At 31.1% G+C, this 24,813-nt stretch overlaps 1 protein-coding gene across 1 annotated transcript; it reads right to left on the bottom strand.

Annotated features, from left to right (window-relative positions):
* Nucleotides 1–253: 253 nt before the first annotated feature.
* LOC148625695 (protein O-mannosyl-transferase 2-like) lies at nucleotides 254–24,778 on the bottom strand. Its single transcript, XM_088569392.1, has 20 exons — nucleotides 24,244–24,778; nucleotides 23,748–23,832; nucleotides 23,393–23,497; nucleotides 21,986–22,094; nucleotides 21,484–21,592; nucleotides 20,595–20,660; nucleotides 19,008–19,101; nucleotides 18,689–18,795; nucleotides 17,946–18,028; nucleotides 17,508–17,617; nucleotides 16,643–16,770; nucleotides 14,383–14,461; nucleotides 13,637–13,788; nucleotides 12,518–12,606; nucleotides 11,107–11,183; nucleotides 10,663–10,734; nucleotides 10,120–10,276; nucleotides 9,424–9,564; nucleotides 8,001–8,112; nucleotides 254–3,645 (listed from the first exon to the last, which is right to left on the bottom strand). The coding sequence occupies exons 1-20, from the start codon at nucleotides 24,528–24,530 to the stop codon at nucleotides 3,540–3,542; spliced, it is 2,268 nt and encodes a 755-aa protein (XP_088425518.1). The 5' UTR covers nucleotides 24,531–24,778; the 3' UTR covers nucleotides 254–3,539.
* Between the last annotated feature and the right edge of the window lie 35 nt (nucleotides 24,779–24,813).

Below are 24,813 nucleotides of genomic sequence, written 5' to 3'. Positions count from 1 at the left end.
ATTCTATCCCAAAAACACTGCTAGCTTGGTTGAGAAGCAGGGACTACCAATTTTAAAGTGTGGGTTGTTGACTTGTTAAGGATCGAACTCACAAACTCACACACTAAAGGCAAGTATGCTAACAAGAGACCAAAGAGCTGGGTTGAAGACTTGAAAGGTAATCATAAACCTTTGCTATTCTGGAAAAATTTATCATGTCAGGCATTTGCAAAACATTTCTAAGTACAAGGTAAGGGCTTTTAAAAATAAAAAAAAAGTTGTCTATAGTTTATTGTATAAATATCTTTAAATATAAAAATGCCCCACCCTTGCATCAGATCACCTCATTTGTTCACTTGGGTCAATGATATGGCATGCATCATCAATAAAACATTAAAAAACAGATCAAAATATTCAAGTGCTATTTTCTGTAAGAATCAGGCAGTGGGTGAATCATGGTGGAAAAAATACACAAGTCTTTCCATGAAATCTTACTCAAAGTTTTTTTAAAATTCAGAGATGCTATTACATTTTTCAAGTGTCATTAATTTTAGGTATAAATTATATGCAATGTCATCAAAGGGAGACAACTCACTATTCCGATATCATTCTATTGTAGCTTGGAAGTCAATTGCAGATCCAGAGATACATCCCCCACTTTTATTGGAAACTTTGTCATTTTCATGTGTAAAATTGACAAAAAAATGGCAAATAATGTCCTAGCATCCCCCCTTTGGATGGCACCCCCTCCTTTTCAAAGTGTCTTGATCTGCCCTGATCTGCTCTCTGATACTTCAATGATAAACAAACTGTAAGTTGGTCTGCAATATATCATAAACTAAGTGCCCACATTGTCATGTGTATTTATATCAGCATGATTCATCATATCTTTCAATTTTGCCTGATTCTTACTGATTCCAGTACTTAATATCAATGAACACATTTAATAAATAAGAAATACCATGGTTTCAATATTTGTTTTGAATATCTATTTTATCATTGCATAGGACATAGTACACAAATAATCACTCTGAGGTTAACAGTACTGCTTTGATCTTTATAAATGTATCAGTTTCAAAATGAATAGCTTTTCAGAAATTTTTGATAAAATATAACAAGATAAAATAATTTGATAAATTTTATTCTAACTTGGTGAGGTAACAAATCTGTTTATGTTGTAAACCTACAATCAGCTGAGTTTCAGGCTATGATACTCAATACTGTATTGGTAAATTATATTTGTACAAGTCCTAAGCAATTTCTAAATCACAGCATCAGTGCATGATGAAGCAACAAATAAAAAAAATTACAATCCCTCACATTAATGATAACAAAAGATATGACTCAAGTACTTCCACAATTGACAAAATATTGAGGCAACATATTTTTGAATCATAGTCCACAGACTTTACCATGATCACATAGCTGTACAGACTGCCCAGGAACAGATCCAGAAATTGTGAAAAAGGGGGTTTTCATGCTGTTTTTTGCCCAACTTTTGCATAAAATTAACCAACTTTTTTTTACAATGGGAATTCCAACCCTCATAACTCTCCCCCTCCCAAACTGGATCAGTCACTACTGTCAGCCACGTTTCTATCAGATTCTCAGGCTGAAGCACTTCAGTGTTGATCTAGAAATGTGACTAATACTTATGTACTTCTATCTAAAATTGCGTAATATTTCAATGCTGATCTTAAATTTATGAAATAAGTATGTGAATATCTGCGACAGGTAGGTGACATGATCCTTGTCTTTCAAACCATGATCAGGTGTTTAACGCAACATTAAAATTGATTTCATAGATATATTTCTTCGAACATGTGTAGATACATACAGCATGATAAAAAAACAGATAACAAATCTTTAATTATTCTAAGTCAATAAATATGTTTAAACATGTTTAATCCCACTTATAACAAGTAAATGCATACTTTGATTGACACAACCACTGACTAGGTTAATAAATATAAAGCTGCATTAAATATATGATTAGAAGTAACCATACATTCATATAAATAACCTAGTAAGAAAACATCATATATTTTTAAATAATTCATTGTAAGCCCATATTTACATGTACACACATTGTTCCATAAAAATTTAACAATGAGACACACAACATATCATTTTCATAGTACATGTACTGGTCTTAATTTCTATTCCTTTAATACATGTCCATGTAAAAATCAGGTAGGTGACATAATAGTTAGTAGACCTATGTTTGTATATAAATTTGACATTGAAACATATACAGTTACATATCATCTCATAGCACTGGCCCATTGACAATGCTTCAATACATGTCCATGTAAAAATCAGGTAGGTGACATAGAAGTTAGTAGACCTACGTTGTATATAAATTTGACATTGAAACATAAACAATTTACATATCATAGCACTGGCCCATTGACAATGCTTCAATACATGTCCATGTAAAAATCAGGTAGGTTACATAGGAGTTACTAGACCTATGTTTGAATATAAATTTGACATTGAAACATATACAAGTTACATATCATCTCATAGCACTGGCCCATTGACAATGCTTCAATACATGTCCATGTAAAAATCATGCAGGTGATGAATAGAAGTAGGTAGACCTACTTTCAAGTGTTACAGGACTCTTGATTATTGAAATAAATTCAATTTTCACACAAATAATTGTGTTTACTATAGAGAAATTGTGTTGTCATGCTAGTAGGTATACCCAACTCTTTCCATATAGTGAAAAATGGCAAAGTCTCACAAAACAGGAAGTGGATATTGGAGAGCAACCAAAACCATATGAAGCCACATTCCAAATTTGAAATCAATCCATAAACAGGGAGTTGAAATATTTGTGACATATTTTTGATGGACAGAATGACTGATGGAACATGGTGATTTCAATATACTACCAACTCGTTGAGTGGGGGTATAAATTTCAGACTGCTTGTATAGGTAAAAAAAGATGACAGGAGATTACTAGTAAAACATTACAACAAATTAAGAAATCCTTCATCCTCCTATATTGTAACTATTGGGTATACATATGTAAGGGTTGTTTCTGGGATCTAAAAGTAATCATGGGAGCCAATATTATAGCACAAATCAAAAGAATGTAATCCAGGGACAAAGACCAGACTTAGAAAACAGACACACAACAATGAACATAAGATAACCAAAACAATACATACAAAGTAACAAAAGCAAATGAGCAACTTGGACTCCACTACAAACTGGGAACATGGATTACTTAATAAATGGACTGAAATGATAAAAAGTTCTGCAATGTATAACTATTTCTACTGGATCTATCTGATTTTTACATGGATCAATACTTCATTGCTCACTATATCCTAAAGAATGCATTGAAAAAGGTGTTAAAATTGTTTGTATTTGAGGAACACAATACTACCTGTGTCGAAACATGATTCAGAGAGCAATGATCTTATTTGTAAAACAAATCAGGAATGTAAACTTTCCACCAACAGATCTAGTATCCTGAGTAAATGTAAACTAAGGTGTGACTTTGCATTTGAACAGGAAGTTCTCTTACAAAAACTAAAAGTTCTATACTATAAATCCCAGGAATCAAGCCATTTGATACTTCTCCACTGACTCCCCTCTTCTGCTGCTGATGGTCCAGACATTCCATATGTTAATGGATAAAACAAATAAAAGCTGAAAAAATAATAATAATGATACAAAGGACTTTAACTACAAATCAGCCACAATAAAGTATATATCATAAGTGTCTTTTAGAACAGAGCAAGAAATTAAACACTATTATTACCATACCGTTATTTACAATCATATAAATATTGCAAATTTCAGTGTACTGTACATGTTTTCCAAGGAGTTATTTCTCACCAGCAGCATTAAAAAACCTCCAAAAAAAAAGAGAGGGAGGGCCTTAGAACTAAGAAATTATTTTTGGATGTACACAATCCATACAAGATCTGCTCTAGAAATACAGTGAGAAAGCTCACAAACAGAATATCCTGGCCTCAAATGCAGTAAAATGTTAGGCTCTTCAGTAGGATTAAATCCTTTGGAGTCATCTTACAATAACTATATTCCTTCATGTCTAACCTCCCAATAAAATTATCATATAATAAAAATCCCTTGAGCGGTTTAGGATGAGATATGATTGAATTTAAAACCTTTGAATTGGCTCATGTCCCTTGGGATTGGTCCAACATAATTATATTCTTCATGCATATCTGCATATGATGCCCAACCTTCTTGTAAAATTTCATAAAAATCTGTTTGAGCAGTTTAGGAGTAGTTGAGCTAACAAGAAGAGTACTTAACAAAAAAACTTTACATGTGAACAGATGGACAGACAGGGAGATTGTTATAAACCTCAAACTTTGTAGACATAAAAACAATATTTATGGTCCTGTGACTGAAATTGACAAACAATAGCCTTAAACCCCCCTTTTCAAATAACCTGAATCAATGTCTGCAGTTCACATAGTTACAAAACATAAGCATATAATGTACTCGGTACAAAAAACTAACATAAACAATAACATAGCCTGTTGAGCAATCAATTGGGTGTTAAATATCACATTTAATAAAGTATGCCATTATAACTTCATAGATGGATACACCTTGTTTAATTGTATCAAACCACATATTTCAGTGGTGAATGATTACTATTATTGACTGTCTACACAGTAAAGCTTTTATCTGATAAACAATTCATATTTACACAATGGCAGTTTCTACATTACACTGGGAAAATATGAGACTAATGTTTACACTTGTTAGATAGATCATATGACAATAAGACTATGCATCTATAGAATTATATGTAATAGTCTTTATAAAAATCAGACAGGACATTAGCCGATTCAGACACTATGAAAAAGAGGAGTGCCAGCCTGGGTTCCTCAGAAAAAGGGGAGGGTGCTTGGACAGTATTTGCCATTTTTTTGTCAATTTTATACATGAAAATGTCTAATTTTCTTTAAAAAAAGAGGGGGGGGTACAAACCCCTTGCATCCCCCTATGGATCAGTCATTGCAGGAGGTAATTCATGTATGTCTAAAAATCCACAAAATTCAATTTTATTCTATTTCTCATTCAGAATCAGTTACAGACCACAAAACCGTTTTTTTTTTACATTGTTATTTGGTTATTGTAGTTTTGAGATAAAAATTGAACAGATTGTGTATGAAATAGTCACTTTGCAAGAGTTATGGTTACTGATTTGGTTGAACAAATGTGTTTTTTTTTTCTTCTCAGATCTGAATACAGAAACTGAAAGAACTATTGCTGCATAAAAATATAGGAAATGTCATTTAAAAACATTATTTGTTTGTAGGGTTTATCTTCACCTTGAATAACCTCTACCATTTAAAGTGCCTGAATTTTAAATGGATTGGTATGTAAACTTGAAAGGTATTACCTCCTGCATGCATTTACCCTTTGTTCACAAAATATTCATAGAAGGGGTAGTATAAAGAACATGGTTCATTTAGTCCACACATAAAAATTCAATGTACCAATACAACCATGTGAACTTAATAGAAAACAAAACCAAAAAAAAACTGGTCAAAATTAAGTTCAACTTAAACCAAAACAAAACAAAAAAAAAAAAAAAATTTCCAATATCTAGCCTTAAAGACTAAAGCATGTAGAATGATATTACATAATTATTACTTTATGAATAGACTTCCTGCTGTCCAGATTTATGTTTGTCATTGCTTTATCTTCAGAGATCTTTCAAAGGAATTTGATGACTAAAGAATGACTTGCTACGTGTATGTTCACATACCTACATTGTTACATTGTGAGGGTTGGGGGGGGGGTGGGTAAAGCATTAAACTACTAGCACTGCTAGCAAACATTACTGCTTATAAAAATATATGGTAATGAGTTTGTTGAAGTTGTGCAATTCACCTTTGACATCAGCAATAAATGAAAGCAAAAAAATCTCTGAATTAAAAAAAAGATAAAGAGCTTCAAGAAGTGCAGCATGATTTAACTACAGCATGGTGACAGAATATTAGTTTCTGACTACATAGGGACTTACAGTCCATTATGGACACAATACTGCACAAAGTTAGAACTTCAATTAAAGGTGAGAGCTATTCTGCTTTTTTGGGTGCTAATCAAAGACCTTTGTGGGATTGAACTACTAAACTGTAGATATATCTGAAATCTGATTGTAAAATGTAGGCAGGAATTTTCACGAGGAATCTTATACATATTCTATTTTCAAAATTGAACAAATAGTTAACTAGAAGCTCTACAGAGCCTGAATTGCTCACTTGGTCAAAAATAGTCTCTTTAGTTGTCTGAAGCTGGACTCTTGACCCTACTGTACTATTGTCACAAGAATCATTCAATCAATTGAGAGCATTTTAGTTATCCAGCCGGTTCTCTTATTATAAAATAAATCTCTCATAATCCTTTTTTGACTCTTCAAGGGTAATAACTCCAACATCCATCAACAGATTCAGCATAGATCCGTCACACAATACTTATCACTTTTACCCAATGAAAATTTGGCTAAACCCATTGGTTTTCAAGTTATTTCCACAAATCCTCAATGTTTAATAAAGATGGTCAAGTTTTTTGACAAATCAAAAATCTTCACACAGATTATTCAAGATATCCTAACAAACATTCATGCCATGTTAGGTTACAATCCATCGTAGTAGTAGTCTCAGAGGAGAAGATTTTCAAAGTTGGAAATGTAAAATTCGAAAGAAAAAAAAAAATCAATTTCAACACCCTTTACTCATTCATCCGTCAATGGATCTTTCTGAAAATTTTGGCATAGGTCCAAATCATCATGCTAAACAATTTTACTTCATGTTTCAGCTAAATCAAACTGATTTTAAGTTATTTGCAAAATTCTTAAATTTGTTTCTATGGTCTATTCATGCTAAGTTTTGTTTCAATCCATCTAGTAGATTTTCAAAGTAGGAAATGTAAACTTCAGGAAAAAAATCCATTTCAGAACCCATAACTCATTCATTTGTCAACAGACCTTTCTGTAATTATGGCATTGGTCCGTCCAATGTTTTTCATTTGTTTGCAAAGTTCTGCAATTTGTCTATTTTTAGTAACAGTGGCAATGTTTTTTGCCAGATCAAAAATCTCCACATAGATGGTTAAAATACCCTAAGGAACATTCAAGCAAAGTTAGGTTACAGTAGTTTCAGAGGAGAAGATGTTTGAAAAAGTTAATGGCCAACCACTGGTGATAGACACATAGTGATGGCAGTAGTTGAGGAGAGATGCAATTAAAAGATGTATCAGTCATGTGCTTCTGGAAACTAAGTTCAAAGAAGCAAAACTACCACAAAATTTGAGGAATTAACATTTCCTGGTAACCTGCATATTGTGCCCTTACTACATACCACGTTTCATGAAATTTTGTTTTGTAATTTGAGAGGATTTGTTATATACAAAGAAAGATTGAAGGAAGGGAATGACATTGCAACTTTGTTGCATGGGACCTATTTGGTCAAAATTATTTCTGGAGTTTCATATTTATATCAATGAATTTAGAGGGGTAGGTTTACTGTGACCATGACCTCTGACCTAGAAAATTATCTATATACAACTGACCATTGTAGTACATTTTGTACAGAATATTATGATACAATATCATAGACATTCCTATGCTTTTACTGGAGTTGTATATGTATAGTTAAATATGAAATGCTTGTTCTAGGCCCTTTTTGGCTCCTAATTTCAAAACTGTTTGGGCTGTAACCCCATAAAGTCAACACCAACCTGTCTCTGGTGGATTGGAACCTTAAAATAAACTTTTATGAAGATCAACCAAATAATACTCAAATTATCGCACATAAACCAAGTGTCTATGGACGACAACACTGAGATGACGACACGGGGGACAACAGGGATGACATTAACAGCGTCATACCAATACACAACAGCAAATTTTTTGCAGCCATATAAAACAAGCTAATACCCACAGCAAATAACAAAATGCAAGGCTTTACTTTAATTAGTCAATTTATACAGCAAAAAAAATCCAAACTAATACCTACCTCCAACATAAAACAATATAGATGAATGCTATACCACCCTTGAAAGCCACCATTGAAAACTGAACAGGAACTGTTATACAGAACAAAGTAATCAGGTAGTCTAAAATTACACCTATAAATAACAAAGTAATCAGATAATCTAATATTATACATGAATATAGCAAAGTAATCAGATAATATGTTATTACACATGAAAATCATAAAGTAATCAGATAGTATGTTATTACAGATGAAAATAATAAAGTAATCAGATAGTATGTTATTACACATGAAAATAACAAAGTAATCAGATAATATGTTATTACACATGAAAATAACAAAGTAATCAGATAATTTACCATTACACATGAACATAAAGTAATCAGATAATCTGTGATTACACTAGTAAACAATCAAAGTGGTAACATAATCTTATATAATACAGTGAAACCTGTCTAAGTTGAACCCTGAATAATCTGAAGACCTGTCTAAACCAGACACTTTTTTAAGCCCCTTTATATCAATTTAAATGTATTTTGAACCTTGGTAAACCAAACACCTGTCTAAACTAAACTAATTTTAAAGTCCATAGGGGTTTCAGTTTAGACTATACCTTCAAATAACAAAGGAACCCGAAGTTTTATACTATACCAGCAAGTTACATGTATTTAATAAAGAACAAATTTTCATGATAGTTTACAAAAAAAAAAAAAACAGCTGTAAGCTACAACTTTTAGAAAGATATCTACATATTCACTAAACATACATATAAGATATAAAAATACAAAGCATATGTAAATGAGAAATGTATATATGTAGTTCTGGGCACCTGGTTTCCAAATCATGAAACACGTACTAGTGTTTTATCATTAGCTATTGCAAAAAAACGAGACAGTATGCACACTGTGGTAAATGGGCAGCCCTAAAAATATCATAAATGCCACTAATGACATCCTAATTCCTTTTATCTATCATGATGTTATAACTTAAGACTAAATTTACGGCTTTTTACAAGTATTTGTAATATTTTTGGTGATATCTATTACCTGAGTTTGCCTTTCTATCAAGATAAATTTTCATTTGCAGGATCAAGAGTTAGTCAACTCAGTTTTGTTAAAAAAAAAAGCATGCAATATTTTGAACAGGCAGGGAGATTTTAAGGTAAAATTTCACCTATATAATAATGGGTACTGGTAACTGATCATGCAGGGCCTCCTTTCACCAAACAATATTATTTAATCCTACATTAGTATTGATCTCATTTAAAAATCCCAGGGATGATTTTAGGAGGTCAACAAAGTGGAAATTGTCAAATTATACAATATAAAAAGAATCATAATGGTAAAATTTGGATTTTAAATAGTGAAATTCCGCTAAAAAGTGGAAAAAATCATCCCTGAAAGTCATTACAACCCATCATAAGGACACTTTAAGTTATGCCTACCTGATAACATGGCACTAAAGAGGAATGCAGGAAAATAATGATGAAAATATAAAACTCTGGTCATTGGCCAGAAAGGGAGGTAATGCAGAGCCCAACCTAGGAATAACCACCAACCAGCACTAAACATCTTGGTCTTGTAGGCTGAAAATAACCAAATTAAATGAGTTTAATAAATAATTTAAGATAACTTTTTTTGTTTTTCAAAGTCCTCAAGACAGGAAAGAATATAATTACAAAACAAAAATCATTCAAGGATGCACAATATATTTTTACAATTACTTGTGTCAGGTGAAATGTAGAATTGACAATGTTTATTAGTATATTTGTAAGTTTGTCTTTGTTGATTTTGTTTTGAAAAACTCTATGGTAATCTTTCCCATGGAATGCAGGAAGTTTTTGACAATTTTTTAAGCAGTTAGACTTTTTAGAAAATCATTGCTAGTTTTAAGCTCTTATTGATATTTTACCTATTAAAGCATTCAATATATTAAGCAAAAATGTTAACAATTTCCCCCCCCCCCCCCAAAAAAAAGAGTCAGTTTCTCAGAGCATAAGTTAGTGAATAAATAGAAAAATCAACGATCACATGTTAAAAGAATGTTTACCACTTATAACATGCTGAAAATAGAGGTTCACCTGAAATGTACAATTTTTAGGCATGTACTGAAATTTGAAATGATATAATGAAGACATTACCTTTCCAGTATAAATTACTTTTAGTCCCTCTCTGAGCTCTAATAGTGTCTAAACTATAGGCTAATATAAATACAACAGTTAATCCAAGACAGGCCCAAAATATTACAGGGTTGCCTAATAGATATATTCTATGGTCTTTTCCAGAGAACACCTGTCCCTGAAAGAGATAAATACAGCCAGTATTATGTGTAAAACTGGAATAAAACAGGGATGATTTTACGAGATCAACCAACAAAGTGGAAACTGGCAAAATTGAAAGTAAATATACAGTAAAAAAATAATTGTACCAGTAAAATCCAGAATCGAAATAGTGGAATTCTGCTAAAAAGCAGACAAAAAATCATTCCTCATAAATAGTGCTAGAAAAAATAAAACATTTAAAAAACTGTGTACTTACTAAATTTAAAAAAGAAACAAAACTACACGATTTCACCAAATTCGCATAAAATGATGAAACAAAATATATTGTGCTTGCTGGAGTCAATCACCTATTTTATATTATATTGAGAGTTTTCATTATACAACAAAAGTTTTACTACTTACCCTATAGTCAATAGGCCATTGCCATGGTCTTGAAGTTATCTCCCCTTCCTTTGGTTTCAATCCACTATTGCCCTAAAATATTAAGTGTAAACCTACCATTAATTTGCCTGAAAAAAATTCAGGCGTTACACAAAAACAAACATGAAATCTGTAATTTTGCGGCTGAAGAGATCTTTTTTAAGAGAAAAAGTAAAATGCATAAGACCATTTCATGAAACATTGAGAAAGTGAATATATTTTTAATATTATCTAACACAACTATTAAATTGCATTAACCAGCTTCAGCAGTATCAACAAATATGAACACGAGACATGTAATTTAATGATGAAAGAGAACAATTAAATTCAAATAACATATAACCATTGCAGAAAACATTGAGAAAGGTGAATGGGTACATTTTTAATGTTTTCCACAAATATAGTACAAATAAAGTGCATATTTACCTGTGTCATTACAGCATGGCTTTCTAAGAATTTCTCCAGATAGCTTGGGGAATATAATTCAAAACTGGCATTTGGCACTGAAGATGAAGCATACATTGTTCTTGTTGAAATATATTTTTAGGGAAGGGTCATATGAAATTTATGCTTTTACATTCAGAAACTATTTATTTATACAATTTTACAATTTTAGTTGAAAGTGTTATTTTATTTTTAAGAATTCTGAAAAATAGCCAGCATCAATGTTAAAATTTCATAATGCAAGCAATATGTCTTTGAGCTGAAGAACCAAATATCAAATATTAAGTAGCAAATTTTGTAATATAATATACATTCCACAAAAAGGCTACACATTTTTATTTCAATTAAGTTGTTTTATGTGTCTATGTGATGAAATGTACAATTATTCATTCCACTTTTCATGTCATTTACAGTTACCTTCCTTAATCATAAATTGTACAATACATTCAATGTAATTTATTTATCTAAGACCAAGGGCTACATGAAAAGCCACATGTTAATTTCTGTTTACTATAACATTGTAAACATGATACCAAAATTAAAAAAATGTTGCTTTTCCAACCATGTATCACATTTTGCATGATTCGTAGCTGGAGTGCTACTTAAATGAATAAGGATAGTAAGCAAAATAGACTTTTGATCAGTAAAACTATGTAGTGGGGTAAAAGGAAACTTTGCCAGACATGTTTTTTATATGTTCCGAAAAATGAGTGTAGGATATAAGCCACCAAGACAAAAGCCCCCTCCCCACTCTTATAACATGCTTGATGTGTAAAAACATATTTTTGGGGGTCATTTTGGTTTTTCTTTTTTTGTTATTTTTTACGTGGTATATTTCAGAAGTATTTGAATGATTCTTATTTTTTTTATTTTCTTTCTTTTTTTGTTGTGTATTTGAATAATTCATTTTTTTTTGGTATTTTCTTTCCCTTTTCTTTTTAAATATCTTAAATGTCTTAAAAAGAAACAAAAAGTAAAAAAAATATATTAATCATATATATATATTATATTATTTCAATTTAAGTCATTTTATAATGATATTTTTTTTTTTACAAAATTAGTAAAATAATTTCTAATGGGGGGCTTTTGTCTGAGGGACTTGTGAACTGATTCACTGAAAAAACATGTTTACCAAATCTTTTTTCACATGTTTAAGACCACCTTGAATAACATATGGAAATCATATGGACTAACAAATTAATTCTTGAAAAAAAAAAGAAATAAAAATCATAAGGTAATTATATGTTTAAAAGGGTATGGTTTTCATATAATTTTCTAAAACATGTGTTTTTATAAACATATATTACAACAATGATCCTAAACATGTGCTTCCATATGACAACATATGTAGCAATTTTGCTTATGTAACAGATAAAATAAACAAGAGATTTACATCTGGTATCTGTAACTTCTTCTATACTCCACAATGCCTTTTTGTCTTTTATATTAGGGTTACATGTCGCTTCAAGTTGTTCCCAACCCCTACAAATAAATGTGTACAAGGCTTAGACAAATATATGTGTAAACTTAAAAAGACATACAAATAACCTTGAAATATGTAATTACAGCAGGTAATATACAAAAATAAGATGACAAAACCCATACTATAAAGCAAGCTGTAAAAGGCCCCAAAATTAATGAAGTGAAACTATTAATATAGTTAGCTTCAGGGAGTTGGTCTTCCAAGGACTGAATGACAATTATCTGATGAAACATCTTTGGTAACTTGACAACAAGGAGATTTAAACTTTCTATTATTTCATAGGCGTTTTAATATAAGTTTGATAGAAACATTAAATCTCTTCGTCTATTGTCTAGCTAACTACCTAAGAAAGTTAATCAGGTAATAGTCATTTAATCAAGGGAAGACCAACAATATTTTGTGAAGTGAACTATATTACTTGCTGTAAATGATAAATACTTAATGTTTGTCATTTTAAGTTTAATTTTTAATACTTACCCAATGTACTGTGAAAGTACTTATATTCATGGTATCAATTTTCGTGGTTAAGAGGAAAAGCAAAGGTTTGTAGATTATTGAATTCATGGTTTTGATGATCCTGTCATACAATTTAAAGTAAACAATCCTTTTCTTTGGCAATCAAATTTCGTGGTTTACCTTACCCATGAAATCCACGAAAATTGGTACCCCACAAACAATAGTACTTTTACAGTATAAAGAATAAATCAAAGATTATAACAGCCTTTTCACAATATTAATTTCTAAAAAAAAACATCTGCTTCTGTCAGGAAATAGACCATTTTGTGCTAATATTCTGAGCAGGCTCAGTCGGTACTTCCCTGAGGTAAATGCTGCTTCTTTTCAACAAAATTTTTACGGGAAAGTCTTGCACCTACCTAGTGGAAATAGCTAAATAAGCCTATTCAGGAAATTTGCATGAAAGGGTCAAATGTTTAACTTACTGGCTTGAGTGATTTAAAAAGTTAACCATAATGATCTTAATATGTCAACACAATTATAGAATAGGAGATAATTTTCTAACTAACTTACCATTTCGGTAATTTTTTATCATGAGACTGAAGTGCACATCTGACATGGTAATGTATCAGCCTAATTTGTGACCTCACGGTCTGTACCAAGGAACCAGTGGACCCACCTACTACTTCTATGATCCAAATATCATTTGCATCACCTGTACCATTCTGAAATATAACAATAAGTAGAGTAACATGTATAATCAGGTGGTTTGATGACAATTTTTTTTTAATTACATAATATAACTATCATTTAAGTAGTAGTCTTTGTAAGAATTATGCTAAATCTGAAAAATGTGATACACCCCAAAAAAGGCTACATATTTTTATTTTTGCAATTAAGTTGTTTTATGGGTCTTTATTATGAAATTTGTAATTATTCATTCCAATCTGTCTGCTCTTAGGAGATAATCAACATTGAAAATCAAACATATTCTATTGTATTTGAGTGTCATTTACAGAGTTACCTCAATTATTTTTTAAATCTACACTACATTCTATGTAATTTTTATCTCCTAAAAACATGGGTTATATGACAAACTGAATGTTCTGTTTACTATGGCAATTCAATCAAAATATCAAAAATAAAGATATGTAGGCTTTTCACCCATGAATCACATTTTGCATGATATTTAGCCAGAGTGCTACTTAAATACAAAAGCAGTAGAGCTAAATTAAACCTGAAGAGATGCCTATTAATGGAAAAAAGTATAGAAAATACTATTAAATATGATTTAACATTTCTATCTAAATCTCACATACCATTCCATAACATGAGACTTGATAATGTCTTTTGGTGATTGGTGCTACCTCTCGGTGGGAATGTAAAAGTCTTCTTGTGCTGAAAAAAAATTCAATGCTGATGAATTATCATAATTTTCAGCATTATAGTTTGGTTACTAATGTAATGTACAAGATGACAAGCATAAATCTAATTTTCACATAAGTCTCCTTCCCTCCCCCAACAAAAAAAAATCCCCACAACAGATTTCTTGGAAATTCAATCCCATCTTAGTTTTAAATGGGTACCAATACTTCATAAATATTTGAAGTAAAATATGACAAAAATAAAGGTGCTCATCAAACAATAAACAGTTCCTATCCATAGATTTTTACCTCAGCCCTCTCTCTAGAAATTTGCCCCCCTTAATGGATTTTAGTGAAAATAAAGCCAATTCAACCTTTCATGGTTATCAACAATTTATCCAACATTATGAAGGAAATCCGATAAAAAAAGGGCTGTATCTAGGAAACAATAGTGATGACAAACAGACAGATTGATGGACCAGTCAAAAATATAATATCCCTTTTTCATAGTATTTAACAACAAGGTTCAAAGTGATTCTAGTAATGTTAAGTTCACTTTAAAGATTCTTTTTTAGTTACTATATATTTTTTAAAATCTTTTGAAAGAAAACAGATGTTGCATGCTATGTTCTGCTAAGATTACCCTCACTCAACCATTTCTGTCAAACATGGAAAAAGGAGACATGGTACAATCATGCAAAACCATAATATTAAATATCTAAGCATTCCTTCAAATAGATACTGAATAAAGAGCTGCACTTTAAGCACATGATACACCTGTTGACCTTTCAACTTGTCCTTATGCTTTTAATGAATTTATATGATCAACTAGAAATACTGTGAGCCCTGTCAAATATCCTTCCCCCCACAAAAAAGTAAATAAAAAATGCACAAAAAATTTGGCACTATCAAGGCTACCTCAAGTTTAACTAAGTTTGCAGTCTTGATTTTCACCCATACATTTCAATTTTGTTCAAAACACACTTTTCTGAAAAGGTTACCATGTACCTTTTATATTTATTAGTCGATCACCAATAGTTTGTTTTCAACGAAAAAATTTCCTTGGCCGTTTCCACCTTTTTTTAAGTATAAAAATTCATTACACGGAAATGAAAAATCTGAAATTTACAAATTGAAAGGGAGCTTACATCAATAGATATGAACAATTCACCGAAGTTTCATAGAAGTTGGTTAAAGGGTTTTTGAGTTATTGTCCGAAAACTTGAAAATCCCCCCTTTTTTAAGTAAAAAAATTCCTAACACAGAAAGGACAACTCTGAAATTTATAAAATTGAAAGGGAGCTTACGTCAATAGATATGAACAATTCACCAAAGTTTCATAAAAGTTGGTTAAAGTGTCTTTGAGTTATTGTCTGAAAACTTGAAAATCCCCCCCTTTTTTAAGTAAAAAAATTCCTAACACGGAAACGAAAAATCTGAAATTTATAAAAATTGAAAGGGAGCTTATGTCAATAGGTATGAACAACACCAAAGTTTCTTAAAATATGGTGAATGTGTATCTGAGTTATAGTCCCAAAACTAGAAAATCACCTCTTTTTTTAAGTAAAAAAATTCCTAAGACAGAAAGGACAACTCTGAAATTTATAAAATTGAAAGAGAGCTTACGTCAATAGATATGAACAATTCACCGAAGTTTCATAAAAGTTGGTTAAAGTGTCTTTGAGTTATTGTCCGAAAACTTGAAAATCCTCCCCTTTTTTAAGTAAAAAAATTCCTAACACGGAAACGAAAAATCCGAAATTTGTAAAAATTGAAAGGGAGCTTATGTCAATAAGTATGAACAATTCACCGAAGTTTCTTAAAATTTGGTGAATGTGTATTTGAGTTACTGTCCCAAAACTAGAAAATCACCCCTTTTTTTAAGTAAAAAAATTCCTGACACGGAAAGCAAAACTCTGAAATTTATAAAATTGAAAGGGAGCTTACGTCAATAGATATGAACAATTCCCCAAAGTTTTATAAAAGTTGGTGAAAGTGTTTTTGAGTTATTGTCCGAAGTGTTGACGATGGACAGACGGAGAGACAACGGTATACCATAATACATCCCGTCTTAGACAGGCGTATAGAAATTAGAAAAGTGTAACAAATGGACAAACTGATGGACAGAAAAAAGTGACTGCAATATAGCCCTAGCCCCATTCTAATGAGTGGGAATACAATAATTATATTCTAACAGATAGAATTATTAACATACACAACATGTTCAAGTCTGACAAGGTCTCCACTTTTGACCAGTTCAGGTTCCTCAGGTTTGGACCATTCAACATCTGCTGGTTTGATTATCCAGTTATTGTTTTCATCTTTATGAGCATAGGTTGTCACCTTTTTGAAATGAACAAATAAATTATTGTATGTGTAAAGCATTTCTTAAGAAAATCAGACACTTTCGTTTTTAATTACATACAATATAGCTTTACCTATAATATCTAACAGATGAAAATAAAAAAATATGTTGTGAATTCTGTGTTTATACAAATTTTTACTGGGAATGTATTATTGTTTGTGGGGTACAAATTTTTGTGGTTTTTCATACTTTTAGTAAACCATGAAATTTGGTTCCCAGCAAAATGGAAATTTCCCATGAAAGAGTTGACAAATCAACAAATTCAAGAATCTAGGAACTGGTGTTTTTCCCCTAAACCACTTAAGGAGGTAGACCTAGGGTAAGGGACATAACTCTTGAAATCAGTGATATGTTTGCATCATATTCAATTTCACCAAAGCCTATCAAGCATTCATTTGTAACAGAATGAAATCAGTCCAAGTTACTTTGATGATGTAAAATGCTGAATACAAACGTTCAAATGATTTGTAAGTGTTGTATCCCTTACCCTTGGTCTACCTCCTTAAATTGGCATCAACAAACGAAAGTACTTCACAGTATTCATATCAAAGCATCTTAACAGATTAGCCAATGAAACTGTCTATTATTCAACTATCGATTACTCATTGATTATTCAACAGCTGACTTTTACAGATTGTAACACTATCTACATCATTGATCATCCAAGTGAACTGATATAGATATAAATAAAGCTGTTACTACAGAAAAATGCTACCTGCTGTTGTTGTGGCGGATGTTCTTCTGGATACAGATGCCAGTGAGAATGTAAATAGGCTCCACCAGTCCTTCTTTGTTTCAATGTGAATACACTTCCATATGCTAAATCTAAGATGGAAAAATGACATATATAGCAACCATCATCTTTCTTTGATTTCACATAACAAGATGATTGACTCATTTTCTTCTGGAATATGGAAAAAGTTCAAAGGGACATAACTCCAACAAAAAAAATAAAAAGGCACCACTGTTTAAAGGACAAATAACAAGATCACCGTTTAAATCAAAATTGTATAGCATTTTGACTATGCCACTACAATATTGGAAATTAAAGATGTATTGGCAGACTTATTCTATATTTGCTGACCAAAGAAAAAATTTGATGTTTTCAGTAAGGGTATCAAGGGTGTAATTGCCAACACAAAATATAACTTACTTTCAGGCATGCTAACATTGTATAATCTGTTTCCTTTGAGTTCGGACTGGAAACCAGAACTATAAAATCCATCCCCAGAACCACTAAAAATAAAATGTGTTTATTCAGTGAAACGTGTCTAAACTGAGCTCTAAATAATCTATTGTTACTGAGAATTTACTATCGCCTTGTGGTGTGTGATGAATGCTGATGTTAACATAGTTGCATCACTTTCAAATCAACCAGATTACAAACTATTTTAAATGCATTCTCATGGTCTTTTTTACATGCACTTTTATATTTCCTCCGTTTGCAAACAAATGACTTATGTTAGCTTTATAAAGAGACACTACCAAAAGAAGAACCAACATATTGTAAAGGTATCAATTTTTGAGGTTGACAGATAAGTGCGAAAAATGGCACCCGTAAAAATAATTTTTAACACTATAAAATGGTTATCATTTTTTGAAACCCCAATAATTAATACCATTTTATATGTTTAGACAGAATCTGTGAAAATAAACACAGACAAAAATTCAATATGTTTACAGTATTCTGTTAAAGTACTATTGTTCATGGGAAATCAATTTTTGTGGATTTCGTGGGTAAGGTAAACCATGAAATTTGATTCCCAATGAAAAGGATTATTTACTTTAAAATTTATGACAGAATCAAGAACTTGTGCTTTTCCCCTTAACCATGAAAATTGATACCCACGAATATAAGTACTTCCACAGTATGTTTTTTATGATATCACTACCCACCTATGATTTAGGACTTTTAAATGAATAGCAAAAATGATCATGTATACTATTGCTGGTAAGATGATGAGGCACAAAACTCTAGCCAGAAAATGTTTTACCAACAGTACCTGAAAAATCAGAATGATTTTATCTAGTGTACAATAAAAAGAAAAAAAAAGCTTATTTCAGTAATGTGTGGAATGCATAAAAGTTTTGTACATGTTTGGAAATTCACATCTTTTACATAGACATGTACAATAATTTATAAACTATTTTCAAACTTTGCAATATTTCACCAAAATTGCTAAAAATGTTTCAAAATTGATTAGACCATATTTACCATATCTAAACACTTCTGCCCAACCAGAAACCACAGGTCAGCAGCTGTAGAGTACCCAGCAAATAATATAATGAACAAACCAACAAACTTTACTCTGAAAAAATATTTGTTTGTTGGGGTTTAACGACCGAGCAGCAATATTTCAGCTATATTCAGACGAAAAAGCAAACGATACTGTAAGTTCTGTAACCAATTCTGTCAAGTGAACTTGTTTGTGGGTTTCAAATAAATTAACTTCCAAAAGTCTTTGGATTTGACAATTTTTTTCTCACTATAATGAATACAGCAAACAACTTCACTCTAAAAAAGCTTTTTTCCCCAGTTTTGAAAATGTAATTGTACCTTCATGAAACAATTTGTGTAATTTTTGGGATTAGGTGACTTTAGCTTTGTTACAAATTATATCCAATTTTGAGTTTCAACTGACTATCAACTTCAAGTACACACAGGCCTGATTTTACGAGGTTAACAAACAAAGTGGAAGAAAATCAGGTTTGTATGAAACAAATTTAAAAGACTCTTCATCTACAGTACTTTGACACCATATGAAGTTGGGAGAAAAACTGCTTCAATAGTTGTTATTGTAAAGTTGTATTGAAAAAGATTAAATGTTAAGTAACAGTCTTTGTAAGAATCATGCAAAATCTGAAAAATGTAATGCACCCCAAAAAAGGCTACATATTTTTATTTTTGTAATTAAGTTGTTTTATGGGTCTATACTATGAAATATGTAATTATTCATTCAAATCTGCCTCCTCTTAGAAGATAATCAACATTGAAATTTCAATAGATTCTATTGTATTTGCGAGTCATTTACAGAGTTACCGCCCTTAATTTTGAAATCTACAGTGCATTCTATATATTTTTTATCTCCTAAGAACACAGGTTATACGAAGAACTGAATGTAAATTTCTGTTTAATATGGCTATTCAAACAAAATATCAAAAATAAAAATATGTAGACTTTTTAGTCATGAATCACATTTTGCATGATTCTTAGCTGGAGTACTACTTAATGCTTAAATGAACAAATTTGTTTCATTATCATTATCATTAGAACAAAAAATTATAATGAATGAATCAAATATTGTAAGTTCAATTTCAAGGTCTTTCATATGTTTTTTTTCACTACAGATTGACATCATCAAAGTGAAGCAGTAGAAAATAAGTTTACGGTAGACCTTAGGTAAGAGACATAACTCTTGAAATCAGAGATATATTTGTATCATATTCAATTTCACGAAAGCCTATGAACCTTTCCTTTGGAAAAGGATGAAATCAGTCCAAGTTACATTTTTGCTTACATGACATTGATGTAAAATGCTGAAAACAAACATTCCAATGATTTGTAAGAGTTGTGTCCCTTACCCTCAGTCTACATCCTTAACTGATATCTAAATATATAACTTTCCATTTTATACATTGAAATAAAGATCCTGCAACAAAAAAACTTAAAATACTTAGAATACTCAAGTCAAAATCTTAGGGTCATACAACATCATAAATAATTAAAATATTCTCAGACCTATGTTAAGTATTTTTTTCCATTTTTTGTGGCACTTCAGCCTGTTCTCTTAATTTTACTTACCCCATCGCAAATGCTAAAAATATGCCAGTCTGGGCCAGCCAGAACCACCATAACAAGCTAAAAGACCTGAAAATAGACTAAATATGGTTAGTATTGATGCTTTACTTCAGAATTTGTCAAAACCTTTGTATTGTTTTTCCATTGTTCTTACTGTCTGTTATTTTTTATCTCATGCTGTTACCATGATACAAAAAATATTGGCAATTCCCAATGACAGGGACACACCAAATCTACTGTGACATTGCCAATAAAAGGAGCAACTTCAGTTTTGAAAGTCTTTACAGAAAGTCACATCTTGTCCTAACTGTAATGTTTTCTTTCTCAACTTCAAAACTGCAGCTTTTAAAAACTGCTATTATCTTTCATACTGTGATAAAATACATATTTTATTTAAAATATTTCAATGGAAAGTAAATTTTGGTTTCAATACAACTCATCAATAAAAATCAAAGATAAACTATACAAGCCCTAGCTTTATATTCTCCAAAAATAACCCATGTAAATGAATCTTAGTATAGATAAAATACATTAACTGATAGAACTATTTTTTTGCATGTATTACAAACTTACAATATTAAAAAAGAAGAAAGAAAAAAGGATTGGACCACATCACAGTTTGAACATGCTTAGGCAAAAAAATGTGTCTGTTTTCTGCTACCCTACCTACCCTTTATGTGCCCATTTGGCTCAAGCACTGTTACAGTCTAGATTATTGCCCCATTAACTCAATGTAAACCTCCCTACCTGCCCTATACTTTTCTTGCAGGTAGAGCAAGAAACAAGACTATTATTATTTTTGGCTTTACCAGAAGAATAAATAAAATCAGACATTTATGTAAACAAACCAAAAAGTACAAGAATGTACTGAATGACAACATAAGATACTCACTCTGTTCTGTATGATGAAAACTTTAACACACAATAAACTGACATCATGATAAAAAACAATAGTATTGGATCCAACAGGATATGTCTTGACAAGGTTAATGTCCCTACATCTGAAATAAAAAAGTTCAAAATTAATCAAAATCTATAGTTTTCATTAAAATATAGCATTTTCACAAAAAAAAATTCTATATTTCAACCTTCTTTCAAAAATGACAACTGAATGGTGCAAAATGATAGGGTAACAATAACCAGCAGATGAATTAAAGGGCTATAACTCCTGATAAAGAATTCAAAATATACAATTACCAAACTTGACTTGAATTTTATGGTTTATACATCTTTGTGTAAAGGCCTGTGACAGTTTGAAAATATCTGATTGAACAGTTCATAAAGTATCATCTGCTTACAGACTGACAGACAAGCAAACATAAGGAATATCCCCACATATGCTCTATCCTCATTTCTTGTCTTGTTAATATATATAAAAACAAATGATTTTTTACCTAGTAAAATAAGAGTTGCTGATATAGAAGAAGCCACTAAAGATTCTGTTAGTAACCACACAGACATGTAACTCAATGGCACTAAGCTGGCTCCCAATAATGCACAAAACTGAAACATAATGAAAACAAATCATAATACACATATACTTGATGCACTGATTTTGCTGTTACATTTAGCATTTACACAGTTAAAGCTTTTAAAAAAAGTTAGCTTCAATCACAAAAGAATATTTAGGTCATAATAGTTGTTCATCAAAATACCTCAGTGTTTGAATACTGTCCAATCATATGCATAGTATGAGGCTATAGTCTTTGTTCTTAAAAAAACTCAGGCATGTCAAATACCAAATTTTGCTTCCAAAAATTTTCCCCCATTAGCGATCACAAACTCATTTTTTTAAAATGAATGTTGGTTTATAACTGACTAAGAATTAAATATCACACTAAAAACTTCTAAAATGAAGGGAAATAACTTAGTTCACAATTATATTTTATTGGCTAGGGAACTTTAAAATATATTCTGAGTCACCCCTCTTTAATACCAAAAATCTCTGTTCTCCCTAACATCATAATAAATTTAACATAACATCAGAAAAAAAATGTGGAATAACAATTACTCTGTGCACCCCCCCCCCCACTATCAAAGAATATGTCTGGTTTCTATATGGACAACCTCTTCAAGAAAGAAGCAGTGCATTTTGTGATTTACTGATAATAAAAAAAGTTCATTTTAGTATATTTTGTTTGCATTTTATTTTCAAATTGTGAAATTTGGATGATGGTACAAAACCTTGAATTTGTAGATGAAATGATTAATTTTATAGGGAATGTTAATTGTCATAAACATTTATCAGTGTCCATACCCATATCCTAACCTTCTACAACCAATTGGGAAATAGTATTTGGGATTATTTTTAGCCATTTTTTTTACAAATTGAGAAGCCCTGATCCTTATTACAGTGGTAATTTAATACAAACAATATCACTGACAGGAGACTTGACAAAACAATTTGGTTTTTCAACTTTTGTTATAACTGTTTTGTAATACCCAGCCTTGGATTTTCAATCTCTGTTTGATCAAAGATAAATTTCATAGACATGGGGAAGTCAAAAGAATAAAAATGACATACATGTAATTATTTAATGGCAACTAAATATTTTTCTATTGTTCTTACTGACTGATAATTTCACTCTCAGGCTACTGTCATGGTGATAAAAAATATTGATAATGACAATGATATGTCAAATCCATTTTGACATCGCTGATAAACAGGATAATGTCCAACATAGTATCACATCTCGCCCTAACAGGCTTACTGTGATATTTCCTGTCTTGACCTCAAAACTGATGTTATTCTGTATATACTGTTCTTTATACAGAAATCTGACTATCACACATATACTTACCATTCTCATGCCAATGTAGTTAGTATCTCCAAATTCATCACCTGGTTTCTCAAAAGGAAAATTACCATCGTAACCAGTAAGGACGCCTGATAATGCTATCAACATCTAGTTTGAAAACAAATTCATTATATTAGAATTTACAAGACAAATTTTAAAATAATCTGCAAAACAAAATCATGTTTTTTGATATTATACAATGCAAGTATGTACATATATCCTTAACAATTTATACTATAACATGACTTATTACACATAAATGTACAATGTACATGTACTATTTAATACAAATGAAAATCACTTTTTAAATACATTTTCCTTTATACCACATTACTTTCATATTTATATAAACTACTACCTTTCCAAGTGGTGGATGAACATCAAAGAAGAAAGTCCTTTTAATGTACCAACTTCCCATTTTCCCAAAATGAGTCTCATCCCAACTGAAATAGAAATCAAACTTTAGATATATGTACTTGTATTTACTATTCGAATCAATCAGAAATGCTGAAACTATCAGTCCAATAAAATGTATAATAAACTGATATTACAGAGAGATGTCTCCACCGTCGTACATGGACACTGTTATTACAAACTTTTTAATTTTATATGTTTAAATTGAATGCTATACAATATCACATTGTCAATTAACCCATTTGTCACCACCAGAAGTGGACAAATCGATTGATGAATTTACCCTTGAGGATGCCATTGCCAAACATGTTTTCCCTGTTTTTTTTCATACTGTTCTCTCCTTCAACTGAAGGATAACTCATCTAACCTTTAAAAATAAAAGAATGAAACCCACATTCTGGTGGTATTTAAAAACATAACTTGATTACACACAAACATACCAAATATGAGGAGGGTCTTCAATGTTGTAAAATCTGGTAGAAACAGATAAAACAGCCACCAAACACAGTAACAGGTAATAAAGTTTAGTATTTGCTGAACCATTCTTGTTCTCATCGTTTTCTTTTAGTTTCGATGTACTTTCAATAAGTTCATGACTTTTTACTATCCGAGATTCCTCAGTCTTTTCCTTGTACAACTCATCACTTGATTCCTCTGCTTTCTTTCCATGTATAATACGCTTCTTATCCCCACCATCTTTTCGTTTTCTAACTCCACTGGAAGACATATTCGGTTTGTTAGTATTTACACCCGGTCGGACAGCCTTAGGAAATTTGGTGGGGCTTCCAAAACAAAACGGGACGCGGACGGGCAACTAACACAAAACAACAAAAACTAACATAAAGGTAAAGAATTCTAAAGGACTAAACAATGACAACCTTAAAACTTATCACAACTTAAATCAACCGCTGAAATTAATGAATTTGAATTAATCAATCATAACTCATAGAAGAGATGCAGGATATCGAAATAAAAATACAGGATAATAAATTCAGCGTTATTTTCGAAGA

The sequence above is a fragment of the Perna viridis genome, chromosome 2 (genome assembly GCF_037379345.1).
Source record: "Perna viridis isolate PV_CMFRI_1.1 ecotype Kerala chromosome 2, ASM3737934v1, whole genome shotgun sequence".
Taxonomy (NCBI): domain Eukaryota; kingdom Metazoa; phylum Mollusca; class Bivalvia; order Mytilida; family Mytilidae; genus Perna; species Perna viridis.
Note: the sequence above shows the minus strand (reverse complement) of the source record. Positions and strands in the feature narration are given on the sequence as shown.

What these genes read in the sequence shown, in the direction of transcription:
- LOC148625695 (XM_088569392.1), bottom strand. Translation starts at nt 24,530, where the DNA reads ATGTCTTCCAGTGGAGTTAGAAAACGAAAAGATGGTGGGGATAAGAAG. An exon ending in GCCATGCTGTAATGACACAG is followed by an intron (nt 10,735 to 11,106) that starts GTAAATATGCAC and finishes TTAATATTTTAG; the next exon opens with GGCAATAGTGGATTGAAACC. An exon ending in CTTTAGTGCCATGTTATCAG is followed by an intron (nt 8,113 to 9,423) that starts GTAGGCATAACT and finishes TGTTATTTATAG; the next exon opens with GTGTAATTTTAGACTACCTG.